At 45.0% G+C, this 14617-nt stretch overlaps 1 protein-coding gene across 5 annotated transcripts in view; it reads left to right on the plus strand.

Moving 5' to 3' along the window:
• Positions 1–2128: 2128 nt before the first annotated feature.
• TSPAN8 (tetraspanin 8) overlaps positions 2129–14617 on the plus strand; it is a 51060-nt gene continuing 38571 nt past the window's right edge. For 3 of the 5 annotated variants that reach the window (XM_084810489.1, XM_084810492.1, XM_084810491.1), the window contains exon 1: positions 2129–2328. In XM_084810489.1, coding sequence (XP_084666615.1) covers positions 2269–2328 — 60 coding nt within the window. In that variant the 5' untranslated portion in view covers positions 2129–2268. Of the gene's footprint in view, positions 2329–9302; positions 9366–14617 lie in introns of all 5 variants that reach the window. The other 2 variants (XM_084810490.1, XM_084810493.1) reach the window with 1 other exon arrangement.

A 14617-nucleotide genomic window follows, 5' to 3' on the forward strand; every position in this document is an offset into this window, starting at 1 on the left:
AGGAGGGTCATGGCATCATGTAAAGAACCCACAAACTTCCATGAAAGAGCAATCTCAGGGCCGATCTACATTGCGCCTGCCATCGCAGTGAATTCGGTGTCCCATCAGGGTAAACGTTCTCGCATTAAAATGTGATTATTCACACTGACCCATTTTCCCCATTGCAGTGCTTCATCAAATGCGTGAGCTCGGTTCACACTCGAGCGCTGTGCTGTTTTCCTGCTGTTTTCCTGCGTACGCTTGTCTGATCTCGAATGCTAAGCGGGATCGGCCCCAGTCAGTATTTGGATGGGCGACTGCCTGGGAATCAGGCTTCCTTCACTGAGCAGGGGGTTGTTCTATCCCTTCAAATGAGATTAATTTTTACCCCCTCCTATCCCCTGCTCTGGATGTTTTTTTTTAAATTAAGGCTTTATCCTCACAGAATCGGGGCTTCTCCGCAATGTTTTTTTTTTTCTAATTCAGGCATGATCTTCAAAGATTCAAAGTTGTGAAGCTTCTTGGAAGATCATGCCTGAATTAGAAAAAAAAAGACATTGTGGAGAAGCCCTGATTCTGCGAGGATAACACCTTAATTTTTTAAAAAAACATCTGGAGCAGGGGATAGGAGGGGTTAAAACTTAATCTTATTTGAAGGGATAGAACCACCCCCTGCTCAGTGCAGGAAGCCTGATTCCCAACTACTGACCAGGGCTGACCCTGCTTAGCTTCTGAGATCAGACAAGCTCGTGCACATCCAGCCTTTTGCTTGTTTCTGAGGAAACGGGGGCTGCTGAGGAAGCTATGCAATCAGTAGCTGGAAGAAGACATGGGGCCATTGAGAGCTATGATTGGGAAATGATTGGGAGGGAAATACAAACACTGCCATATATGGACAGGCAGGGGAGGGGACTACGACTGGATACTGTAGCGAAGGCAGAAAATCAGAGCACATTAAGGGGAAATACTGGAATATTAGGGTATTGAAAACGGGAGCACAGAAGTGGGAAATTCCGGTTCCAATTCGAGGTGGCTACTGCGTAGTGTGAAAGGCGGGCAGTGAAACCTCATTGGAAGAGAAAAAAGGCGGTAAGTGTAGATCCAGCCTCAATCGCAGAATAAAAGCTCCATGTGATGAAGCCCTTATTGTCGGTTAGGCACACATTTAGTTCCTTGCCACCTTATCAGCACATTACTATCTGCTGTTCTGCAGTCTTCTTCTCTTCCTGGTCAGTAGTTTTCCATCTCAGAACATTCAGATCTCTTAGCTTGAGCTTCAGCCACCTGAAATATTAAAACTCATACACACATACACACACTGGCTTCCCAAGTTCCATTACAACTCTAAAATATATCATTGCACACAATTCTTATATATATATTATATCACACAAGCAACAGGTTATTCATGGCATAACAGACCTATGGCCATCTCCCTTGAGGGCCCAGGATCCTCCTTGTCTTCTGGATTGGGTTGCTCCTTGTTTGTCTCTGGGAGCTATAGCTCATCCTCTGAAGAGGATTCCTCCAGTGGGGACATGACAGTCTCCAAGACAGTAGAACATCTGTTGCACTGGTCTGAAACCATAAAATGGTAGATGAAGACAGGGGATATACGTATGCACTGCAAACACCGGAAGTTTCTCCCCTTGGAATGCTTTTGCATAAGAAGAACAGAGGTGGTTTAGAGAGGAGTTGACAAAGAATGAACACTGAAACAGAAACAAGAGCAATAGATTCATGCTTATAACTTTTTTCTTCCTGAACACATCAAATATCCCATTACTGAAACTAAATGTCTGAGGCAATAGTAAATATGGCAAGAACACCAAATGGAGTGTAAGAGAGGAAGTCTCAAAGCTGTTACATGCTCTTTTAACACATTCACTAAGGTTAATGCACTAGGCCTTTGAAGTTTTGGTCTATAATATTTTTTGTTACCTTCACTTGGTTTCAGCATGTATGTTTACTTTTAGGGTGTAGGATAAAGAGCTGTAAAGCTGTAAAGAATGCTGGTTCTGTAAACTGAAACAACATGCACAGGCATAGTCGGAGATAGCCCGAGCTGGTGCTTTTTAAATGACTTGGTTAATATTTATCTACAGGATATGAATGGTTTGAATAATCATACATGTTTAGCTCAGAACTTCCCCTTCTGCTATCAAAGCACAGGACGTAGCCGATGAGCTCCCTCAACGAGTCTGCAGCAGAAATAACTCGAGGGGTATCCTTCTAAGACATCTCGCTTCAGTTACCTTGTCTCTGCTCTTGTTGGGTTAAAAAACTAAAATGGCCGGTGTGAGTAGCTGCATGAAGTACTCCATGTTCATCTTCAACTTCTTCTTTTGGGTAAGTCTGAGTTTTTGGAAATGACTATTGCCTGAAACAAAGCTAATTCACCTGACAGTGAAGCAGTAGCTGAACAATAAATTTGATATTTTGTAGGGGTGGGGTGAGATTTCAAGAGTAAGATTCCCCAACCCAGATTAAATCAGCGATTTGCATTTCAGCCACCTAATACCACTTAAACTAATGTGACCAATAATTGGCTCAAATCCCAGTAGTTCAGTATAGAACAGACATGGGTTGGGCTACACATTGAGAGGGTGTTGGTAGAGTAATGATGATATTTCAGTGACAATAACAACACACACATCCACTCTTCTGTCAACCATCAGTCACCTGTCAGGAGGACTGACATTATCGCCTCTCCTTCTGATGGGTGCACATCTTTCTATATCAGGATCGGTGCTTATATTTCTGAAGACCTAGGCCACAATTAGAAGACTAATTTTAACACTGAGTTGGGAATGGTGCGGGGAGGCCTGAGACACAGAGCCCTGACAAATGTGTGTACAGCATCCTTTTGTAATACGTCTGGTTCTCAATTCAGGTTGGGATTTGTACAGACAAGCCTGTTTCAGTATAACATTGCCTTTGCTGGATTGTAGCAATTATACACCTTATATGGGCATAAATGTTAGAAATGTGTATGGCAATGATCACCAGGGAATAATTTAGTAACAACTTAATTGAGAAATTGTTGAGATTATGTGGGGGATTATCTAAATGCTGAAAATGTATTTATTTAATTAAAAGCTTGCTCCCTAGTATATTCATGGACTCTTACCAAATTACACTGTGGTGTGTGTGTTGAATTTCCAGCGTTTACTTGGATATTTGCACTCTGACTACCTTCCTATCCTTTCCCAAGCTCCCTTTCTGCTTGGATACTATCCTTTTATTATTGTCCCCCTATACTTCACTATCATTGCCCCTTTCAACAAAAATCCAAATTTGTCATGCTGTATTGTAATGTTTGGTAAATCATTTAGGTTTTTCACTTTGCATCATTTTAAAAATGAGGATGAATGATAAGGCAGTAGAATGTGGAGGCTTTTTGTGAAGAAATGTAGGTCACCTGGTATAAATAATTGATCCTGCTGAAATGCTTGATGGAGAATTTGTGTTTGAGACAAACAGATGCTATTACAGAACCTATCTGTGGCTCCTTGTGAGTTTGAAAATAGATGAGTTAAATGTGTATTTGTAGGGGATTCTAATTCCTGAGAGCTTGCTTAGTAACTATAGCTTAAGTGGTGAGTTTGAAACAATTTGTGTGAGCATTTTCAGGACTGGTTGTACCATTACGCAAAGTGAAGCTGTCACCTCAGGTGGCAGGTACTGATAGTGTGGAGGGGGCAGTGGTGGCAGGCCCCTGGCTGTTCCCCTCTGTGGGAGGACAGAGCTGTGTGCTCCAGGTATCCTGCCCTGCACCCCTCAGCTTGCCTGCTGCCCTCATGTAAGGTAGAGGATGCTGTCCCATCACTAGTCACAAAGTAAGATTCAGCTGCCAGTCCAGTTGGCTTCTGTAGATGGAATGTGGAGGCCGGGGCACCATCTTGTCCTTTGCCTCAAGCAGAAAAATGTATTGGGCAGGCCCTAAGCATTGTGTCATAAGCCCAGGGTAGCCTGGATACAGTCAATCTAAGTCCCAAACATACAGTTCGAATTACATTTGAACTCAGGGCCTGCAAAAGTAAAACCAGATTTGCCACTAAGACTACAGTGTACAAGGGGGTTGGACTCCAAGGTCTTATAGGACCCTTCCAGTCCTACTATTCTATGGCTGAATCTACACATAGCAGTTATAGCAGTTATACTGTTATCATACCGTTATCATAACTCTTGGTATACATGACACCAATGGGCACCGATAGTTATGATAACAGTATGATAACAGTATAACTGCTATGTGTAGATTCAGCCTATGATTCTATGACAAGCAGCGGAAGCTAACTCTGGCTCTCCAATTGATGTAACTGTATGATGCACATGTTTCCAAACAGTGTTTGTCTTCCTTATATGTTACCTTCTTAGGTGTACCCTTTACACACACACACACACACACACACACAAGCATAATGTGTGAAGTGGCCCTCATGATCAGTGCTTGATTTCTGGGGTGTCTTCCTCATCTTTTAAAGTAATTTTACTGAGAAAATGCAAATGGATTGTGTGATTGGCTTATTCATGTAATCTGTTGTTCCCGGGAGACCATGTGAGTGGAAGCCCTCTGAATAGTGCTGTGCTGCAAATTTCTTCCATGTTTTTCCAACCATTCTCATTCATTCAGAGATGCTCATTTGTAGAGTCTGAGGTTCTTGTGCTTAGTCTATGTGTGAAGTGGCCAAAGACTGAGTGAGAGTGTCCTGCCTTTCATTGTACTATCATCCCTCCCCAGCTTTGTACTATCTGCAGCCTCCCCAGCTTCCTGCACCTCAACTGAAGCCTAGGGGAAGACGTCATGAGGTAACTCCTCCCCCACAGGGCTTTTTCAGATCAGGAAGCACAGGCAGTCCGGGAGGCTGCAGAGTGATGGGAAGAGGCATAACTGGAAGAAAGAAAAAGCACAGAACCCTCGGGTGCTTCACAATGATAAGGAAAGCTGTCCTTCACACCTGCCACAGGGCTTACAGGGAAGGAACAGTATTATAAGCATCTGCATTAGAGATGAGATGTATCCACTATCATTCCTCAGAAATTTAATGATTGGGAGCAGTAGTGTAGCGGCAAATTCAGAAGTGCAGGGTCCTTTCATGATAGTCACAGCTACGTTCCCTCACAGCCACACCCCCTTCTAAGATATACAACCTTGTAAGAGTATACAATAAAAATGACCTTTCAGTCACTTGCTTTCTTTGGAGTTCTGTTGAGCGATGAATGCAGGATGAGGGTATGCCTTTTTGAGGTTCAGCAAGACGAAGACAATGATAGCTTCCAGCTGATCCCACACAGTGCCAGTAACACATCTTGTTATATTCCCCCTAGAACAGCAGTCTGGTGTCAAGGGCTCCTTGGAGGGCTCTCTCAGTCTAATTCAGTAGCCAAGTCCAGACACAGACAAAGGGATTCTTTTCAAAGCTTTATTCTTCTTTTACAACTTAACAACTCTACAGGTAGCAACTAGATCTGAGCAGCAGCATCCCTATGCCCTAAATTGGAACAGTTGGTCCCCGTTTGAAAGGCAATTACTGGCAGACCCCTGAATATAAGGACTAGGGAGAGTCTCTCCCCTTTTCCCTTGGATCCTCTGGGCACAACCGTTCTTTGAGCGCCAACCGGGCGCTACCCCTCCTTTCCGCGCCCTCCATTTGGCACCGCTTTCTGCGTCTGCGCCGCGCATCCACCCACTCTGCTATCTGTGCTGGGTCACTCCCTGGACTGCTTTCTAATCTAGGAATGTTGGTGGGAGGAATCTCTGTCAGCTGCGGGCCCTGGGAAAAAGGGGCGTGCTCCTCTCCCAGGAGCGACTGCTCTTCCTCCGAATCAGAACTACTCTGGGATTCTATGGGCTCAGTGTCCACCCTGACATCTGGATTGTTGATCACTGTTTTGGTTTCTTTCAACATTCGTGGCCTCTGCACCATTTGACTTCATAGGGTTTTTTCTTTTTATGAGTGCAGAGTCCATAGATCAGTGGTTCCAGTGGTTACTCAAAATATTCAGTCATCTCTTATGGTGTTTTAGTTGGATCCAGACTTGCATAGAGTAGACTTACTGAACTTAAGGTAGTCGTAGCCCACTATCAAGCCTACTCTGTGGCAGTGAGGGCGGAAAAGAGACAGTTCTTTTCCACCAGCATTGCATCTTCTCAGTGTCATCCAGTGGAGATTTTCTGAGTGGTTCACGGCCTGTTACATTCTGGGCCAGGGAGAGAGACGGTGGAACTCTAGGTAGCACACTGTGATGAGTTTGCACGGCACTTTGAAGATAAAGTCACTCAGATTCGTCATGAATTGGACACCACCATTAATGCAGTTCCATTGGTAGAGGTGTTCAGAGCACCGTGTGGTCCAGTTTTGTTGGATGAGTTTCAGTTACTGAGGCCTGAGGATGCGGACAAGGTGCTTGGCCAAGTCCGATCGACCACTTGTGTGCTTGACCCTTGTCCTTCATGGCTTATTAAATCAAACAAGGAGGGGATGTCTGGCTGCATCCAGGAGGTTGTAAATTCTTCCTTGAGAGAGGGAGTGGTGCCAGCCTCTTTAAAAGAGGTGGTAATTAGACCACTCCTGAAAAAGCCTAACCTGGACCCAGAGGATGTTAACAATTATAGGCCAGTGGCCAACATCCCCTTCCTGGGCAAGGTGCTTGAGCGGGTGGTTGTAGGACAGCTCCAGGCACTCTTGAATGAAACGGATTATCTAGATCCAGTTCAACTGGGCTTCAGGCCTGGTTTTGGAACTGAAACTGCCTTGGTCGCCCTGTGGTCTGCCGGGAGAGAGACAGGGGGAGTGCGACCCTGTTGATTCTCCTGGACCTCTCAGCGGCTTTCGATACTATCAACCATGCTATCCTTCTGGATAGGTTGTCTGGGTTGGGAGTTGGAGGCACTGCACTACAGTGGTTCTGCTCCTACTTGGATGGCCGATTCCAGAAGGTGGTGCTGGGGGATTATTGCTCTGTGCCATGGCAATTGTGACATGGGGTTCCACAGGGCTCTATTTTATCCCCCATGCTGTTTAACATCTACATGAAACCGCTGGGGGAGGTTATCCGGAGGTGTGGGCTGAGGTGCCATCAATATGCAGATGACACCCAGCTCTACCTCTCTTTCTCATCAAAACCAGGTGAGGCAGTGGCTGTTCTGAATCAGTGCCTGGGCACGGTAATGGACTGGATGAGGGCCAATAAACTGAAACTCAGTCCAGACAAGACGGAGGTACTATTAGTGGGTGGTTTGTCTGCCCGGCTAGGTGATATTCAACCTGTTCTGGAGGGGGTTCCACTCCCCCTAAAGGATGAGGTTCGTAGTTTGGGGGTGCTCTTGGATCCAGAACTGTCACTTGAGGCACAGGTGAACTCAGTGGCACGGAGCACTTTTTATCAGCTCAGGCTGGTATACCAACTACGCCTTTATCTGGATAGAGATAGCCTAGCTACAGTTATCCATACTCTGATAACTTCTCATCTGGATTACTGCAATGCGTTATACGTGGGGCTGCCTTTGAAAAAGATCCGGAAACTTCAGCTGGTCCAAAATAGGGCAGCAAGATTGTTAACAGGGACTGGCCTGCGAGCTCATATTACGCCAGTACTCTTCCAGCTGCACTGGCTGCCAGTCCATTTCCGGGCCCGATTCAAAGTGCTGGTGTTAACATTCAAACCCCTTAACAGCTTGGGGCCAGGTTACCTGAAGGATCGCCTCCTCCCATATGTGCCTGCCCGGACCTTAAGTTCATCGTCAGCGGCCCTTCTCTGTGAGCCCCTGCCAAAGGAAGTGAGGCAGGTGGCTACTAGGAGGAGGGCTTTTTCTGCTGTGGCACCCCAGCTCTGGAATGAGCTCCCTAGTGAGGTTTGCCTGGCACCTACATTGTATTCCTTTCGGCGTCAGGTGAAAACCTTTTTATTTTCCCAGGCATTTTAGCATTTTAGCTTTCTAAATTTTTAGCTTTGCTGTTTTAAATCTGTATTTTAAACTCTTGCTGCTAGGTTTTATTGTGGTTGTATTGTTATATTGTGGTTTTAATGTTCTATATATTTTAAATTGTTTTATTGTGTGCTGTTTGGTTTTAATTTTTGTGAACCGCCCAGAGAGCTTCGGCTATTGGGCAGTATAGAAAGAAAATAAATAAATAAAATAAAATAAAATAAGTCATGGCTAACTTTTCCCATTGAATTTTAGTAAGTATACTCGAAGCATGACTAAGTCTAGATCCAGCCCTTTAAGAGATCTTGGGAAGGCAGTTAAGGTTGCAGTCCTATGCACACTTACCTGGGAGAAAGCCCAATTGAAAACTGAATATAGTGTGACTGACTTCTGAATAAACATACATAGGACTATGTGATAAATCCTAAAAACTGGCACAAATCAAGTCTTACAATGAATATTAATAATTCAGTAACTGAACAAGACATCATCTTGCTTCTCATTTGTGCCACTCATCTACCTCTATGTTTTTCATGTTCATCAAGATGTGAAAGAAACTTTTCCATAACATTTCTCCAGCCCCTCCCTCCCCCACGCTGTAAAGCACAAAAAGGCACCAGTCCTAAACACACTTCCTGAGGGACCTGGTGTATTGCTGTGGCCCCGTTCTCCTTTCCTGCCCTGGAATTGTGGGAGTGGGATAAGATGGTGCTCTAGCTGGCTCTGGCTGCTGGTACTACTGGGGTATAGTTTGGAGAACTGCCAAGAACAAGTTTAAGCATCAGGAGTTTTAGGGGTGATGTAGTAATAACGCCCCCCACCATAAACAAACCTCAGTTAAGGGTATGTAAATCAGCTTTATGTGTGTCTTTTAATAAAAGGTACAAAACACTGGGAGCATATTTTCAAGAGGAGGACAAGGGTCTAGGCCATTCACATCTCGCAGCCTTACTTCCTAAAGGCACATTACATCTAAAAGGTGTGAGGAAAAAGGAGAACATAATGATGATGATTATGATAGCTTGTATAATGAAAAATTAAGTTTCAAACAGCTATGTAACTTTAAATTACAATTTACATTTAGATTTAGATTGTAAGCTTCTAGGGGCAGAGACTTGACTTCTTTGCTTATGATTCTCTGTAAAGTACCACATATATTGTAAACACCAAAGTCTGTGCACCTTCTGGAAGCAGATGAAGACATGTTTTATTCAAACTGTCTTTTGGTGACCAGCATCAGGGAAAGATAAAGTAGATTGATTAGCATATTGTTACCAGCCCTGAGCCTTTGGGATGAAGTAGACTATACATCCAATCAATCAATTAAATAAATAATACAGCATATATGCCAGCAAATACAACAATAACGATGTATTTTTTTCTACCGCAGATAAAATAGTGACCCTGTCATATGGATAGAATAAAGCCTCATGGCCATAGGACTTACTCTCAAGTAAGCGCAAAGCAGATATATGCAGGAAATGTGTGTGTGTGTTTGTGTGTGTGTGTAGAGCGAGAACAAGAGAAAAGTTGCTTTACTTAACACATTTATTTCAAGGCCATCAGGGTTGCTGGTAATGCGCACTTTGGTTCCTCACCCTTTGAGGGAACAACCAAGAAGAAACGCAGTAGGCTGCAGCCTTCCCCAAACTTGTTGCCCCCCAGATTTGTTGGTCAGCAACAATATTGGCTATGCTGGCTGGGAGTGGGGGAGGGATAATAGAATTTGCAGTCCAATACATCTGGGGGGCACAAGGTTGGGAAAGGCTGCGTGAAAGATGTGATGGAGAAGTTCTGCCTCCTCTGCCCAGAGCTGCCTGTGCAGGCTGTGCAGAGGCAGGTGAGGCAGCCGCTGCGTCGAGGCTCCCAAGATCCACGTGCATGTCTTCTCGGAAGTAAAGCATATAGATTTCAATGGGGTTTATTCCCAGGTATTTCTTATCATGTTAATTTAATTTTTAAAATTGCTTTTCATTTATTTTTCAGTCATATGAACTTCCTCCTTCTTCTTTCTGCCTTCCCCATGCCCCCACCCCGCTGCTTTTTTTGGCTGCTGCCACAGCAGCCAAACTGACTGAGCTGACCTATCTGAGTCTGATGCGTGTTCTCGGGCACCTCGTGTCTGCTGCTGCAGTGGCCGCTACATGCAGGGTTGCCTCTCTACAACCATCTGGGCTAGCTGAGGGGGCACGGGATTGACGATCCAGCTCAGGATCAGCGTCTCCTCTCCAGCAAGCAACTTAGCCTGGCCCACGTGCTCCTGTCCTTCCCTGGAACTGGATGCCTACAGCGCAGGCGTAGCATTAACAGCAGTGCCAAAGGCAGACTGCAAGAGAGGGTAAATTAACCCTTTGCTGGGCAAGGCTGCCTTGCCCAGGCGGGCTTTCGAGATGGGGGGGATTTGCCACTCTTCCTGCTCCATGCCTGGCGCTTCGGGGAGAGTAGCTGCAATGGCTTCTCTAGGGCCCACCACAGCCTCTCAGGATCTTCCAGCCACCTGCTCCACAGCAATGGGCTGGGAGTGGGAGGGACCCGGCTGGGACCTGGTTCCAGAAAAAGTGCCGGGTTTTCAACCTGGTGAGATCCCCCATGATTACACCTCTGTTTGGGAGATCCTGGGGGAGGTGCTGAACCCTGACAAATGACAACTACAGATGAGACAAAATGTATGAAAGGACATTTTTTTTCTGAGATTAGTTCTGAGATGTTACTTTTTCTCACCTTCCTAGAAATAGAAGGCTACTTTACATAATTTTCTTCACCTTTTCTACCCCATTTTGGGGGTAGTAGCTACATTTCCCCACCCCCACCCCCAGGCCCTGGAATGAAGCTAGGAATTGGGCATTGTGGAGGATGCAAAATGGTGACCTGGTTGCCAACGCAGTTGTTGCTGTTGCAGCCTGCAGTGGTAGAGAAAAAAACAAAAATCCGGGGGGGGGGGGAGAAAGAAGCTATGTTGCGACTAGGGATGTATGGATTTTGTAAAATCCATTCCTTCTGTGTACTGCAGATTGTCAGGCACCTTTTGTTCCATTCTCTGCTCATTGATGAAATCAGATTTTGGGGGGGCAACATCATTCTTCAGTCTTTTCAACAAGTTAAGAGTTTGGGGCATTATTATTGATCCTTCTTTCTTTTTTAAGCTCATGCCAAACGTTCTCCCTACTCCTTCCATAAACATTCAAAATTCAACCTTCAGCCTGTATGAGAACTCTCCCAGATCCTTATTCTAGCCCACAGAATGTTTTGTTCATCAGTCTCAGTGTGAGCTTACTATCTATGTTCTCTTCTGCTTGTTGAATTTTTGTTTTGTCACAGTTATGATCATGTTTCTCCTAAGGGTGAGCCAAACGCCTTTGGCCAAACCTTGTTGGCATGGCAACAATGACACTCCCTGGAGCCTCAGTGGTGCACAGATGCCATTATGTCCTCCAGCATGCTGTAGAGCAGGGGTGGTCCACTTGTTGCTCTCCAGATGTTTTGGCTTACAACTCCTGCCATCCCCCACCACTGACTATGCTGGCTCATGGGACTTTTAGGCCAAAACATCTGGAGAGGCACAAGTTGTCTGTTCCTGCTCTAGAGTGAAGGCAGGAAGCATTGGCTTCTCTTTGATAGGCTTTGCAGTGCCACAGGATGACAGCGCACAATCATGACGTTTATTAGAGAGAGGACAACCCTTCAGTTTAAGTATTCTGGGGAGAGGGGAAAATAGCAGACACCAGCCACTGATTCCAAACGAGCAGTGTTGCTGCTGGTGGGTAATGTGCCACTAACTTTCCTCCCCTTTTGTGTTCCCTCCCACTGTCTGCATATGGGGTGATGAAATTGTGGACCAGTTTGGTTCAGCCCTAGGTGGTGTCTTCTGTAGTTTTGTATCCAGCTTAAACTTCTCCTGTTTACTTTTAAATCTGTTCAGAATATCATCCTTTCTTCTCTATCTTCATTGTTCTCTTTCTATTCTTTTCTTTGGTCCCTCCATTAATCTAACGCTAATCTTTTTATTAAACTTCTACTTCCTTGTGCTGTTTCTTGTCACCATGCTTTCTCTCTTATGGCCCCATATGTGCGGAACTCTCTTCCTATAAATAGTCGGCTGGTCACTTCTTGAACTCACTTTAAGACATTATTTTAAAAGCTCATCTCTTCTCTCTTGCCTTTCCTTCTTGATGTAATATCTGGCTTGCATGTGTGTGCATGTGTTTCTTTCCCATTACTAGGTTAATTATTGTATTCTTAAACTCTCATTTCTCCTTTCATTCTCTCTCTCAGCTTGTGCAAAGTTTCCCTTTTACCTGCTGCTTCTCCCTGCATTTGTCCTGTTAAAAAAAGAAAGAAAGAAAGAAAGAAAGAAAGAAAGAAAGGCTGAAAGCATGCAGGCTGAGACTTGTGGGTTTTTTTAAAAAAAGATTCTGAATGGTACCTAACATGTATTATGCACTTTACAATTGCAAATAATAAATGACAGTGGTGAAGAAGATAATGAGTAGGAACAAAAGAAGCTTTGTTCTTCAAGTTTTCTAGGAAAATGCTCACTGCCCTCCGTACTAGCCTCCTGTGTCTGCTCCCCAGAGGGAGCCAGAAGCATAAACAAGTTTTGTGTGTGTGTGTGTGTGTGTGTGTGTGTGTGGCAAATATATGTTTGTGTGAAGAGTAAGGGGGCTCACTGCAGACCACTTAGCCAGGGCCCACCAAAACCTGGAGCCGCACTGAATTGCTCTGACACACTAATACAGTCACATAAAGAGAGCGCAGTCCCTCCTCCTTGCCTTATCCTCCTAATCTGTCTCAGAATCTGCCATGCAAAAGAGAACACAGTCATTCTATTCTGCTGCTGGGCAGGTTACCAATACTTTAAATCAAGGCAGCCACTGCTGTCCTGCCATGTGATGAGGAAATAAGCACTGTGTTCTTGATTATAATGGAACATAGTCAAAGGTATGACTCTATCACTCAAATAATTGCACTGATCAGGGCTTCTGGCTGGCCTCATTTTAGCGTGATGATTAATAGGGCTCTGCACCACTTCGGCCCGAATCCTGAAGCGAAGCGGGCTGCTTCGGAGGTGATCCAAAGCAGATCAGAACAGCACCGAGGTGCTCCAAAGTGAAGCAGCTTGTTGCTGAGGTGCCTCAGTCTGCCTCAGAGTTTTGGAGCTACTGAAGCCATTCCCAGACAGCCTGTCTCCCATTGTATCAACTTGTGAAAGAGCTGGGAGGAGGAGAATGGAGGGGGGAAGCGGGGAGGAGGAGAGGAGGGAGGGGGGAATGGAGAGCCTTGGCTAATGGCAACTCCAGCTGGATGTAACCCAGCAGTCTCCAATCAGTCAATCAGTGACAGCGGTGGAGGAGTTGGGGGGATACTGGATATATTGGAGAGGTCAGCCGGCTTTCGTTTCATTGTGAGAGAGAGCGCACTGGTTAGAGCTGGAGATGGTGGTTTACTTGTTAGAGAGAGTTAGCTAGATCCATGTGGTATGTGTGTGTTTGTACTGCAGTTTTGTGTTTCTTCTTCCATCCCAATTCAACTATTCCCTTACTTTCTTTTGTAGAGTCTTTCTTTAAAAAAAAAACATTTAAAAAGTACTTAGTCGGAGTTTCCTCCTTCCCTTCCCTGGTTCTTTGTCTCCTCCCCTGGCCCCCTTCTCTAACAGGTTTTACCTTTCATTCTTTTCTTGATTGTTTATTTAAAAAAACATTTTTTAAAAAGTACTTTAGTTTTCTTTGCCTTGTTCCTGTTCTTTAGCTTCACCCCTTCTCAATTTTTAACCATTTCCCTATCTATCTATCTATCTATCTATCTCTATATCTATATCTGTCTTTCCTTTCCTTGTTCTTGGCTCCCCTTCACACACCCCTGCCCTTCTCAATTCCTGTATTCCTTCCCTTCCCATTTTTGATTTCTTTTCCCTAAAAGAAAATAAAAAAACCCTTTTCTCTTCTGTTAGGATTATAGATAGTCCCCCCTCCCCTTGCTTGAAGGTAGGTCAGTGTTTGCTTTTCTTTTGGTCATGTGTGCATGTCTGCGCGTGTGTGTACACATGCTTGTGTTGTGAACAAACAGTGTGCAGCAAAGCACTACACAGTCCACATTTCAAAGAACAGTGAGCAAAGCACTACACAACATATATTATTTAAATTGTATACTACGCTGTGTGGCAAAGCAAGCCCAATATGAGGCATCTTCAGGGCCTTGGCAGGGGCAGAGGTGGGTGAGGTGCTGGTGGGATCAGCAGCACTGGTAGCCAAGCTGGGTCGCCCCTGGTCCGGATAGTGAGTCCTGGTGTAGGATAGTAGAGTGCGGAGGTCAATTGCAGTGCCTGGAGGTTACTGTTTGGGGAGGCTGGTGCAGGCAGCAGCAAGCACTCTTACAAAAGGAGCAGCATCTCCTTCGGTAGTGGAAGGGGGGAGCCGCTGATGGGCGTTACGTCATGGACATTACATCAGAGGTGTCTCATGTTCTAAGCATGAGAGTAGTGCACATTCTCCAGTTTCAAGTCCTGATGAGTAAGGCAGGGCATAGTCTTACTCCCTTCCCCCTACCCTTTTGCATGTGGGGATTTTTCTTTCTGTTCTGCTTTTAATTTGCTCTTGCTCTTTGCCTCAGTCTGGCCCAGTCTGGACAACTATGACACACCCTGCTGCACCCACGGGTTCTCCACCAGCCTCTGTTCTCAATTCAACCTCTTTCTTTCTTTCTTTCTTT

The sequence above is a fragment of the Heloderma suspectum genome, chromosome 7, assembly GCF_057233095.1.
Source record: "Heloderma suspectum isolate Gila_16-S chromosome 7, 16-S_ref, whole genome shotgun sequence".
Taxonomy (NCBI): domain Eukaryota; kingdom Metazoa; phylum Chordata; class Lepidosauria; order Squamata; family Helodermatidae; genus Heloderma; species Heloderma suspectum.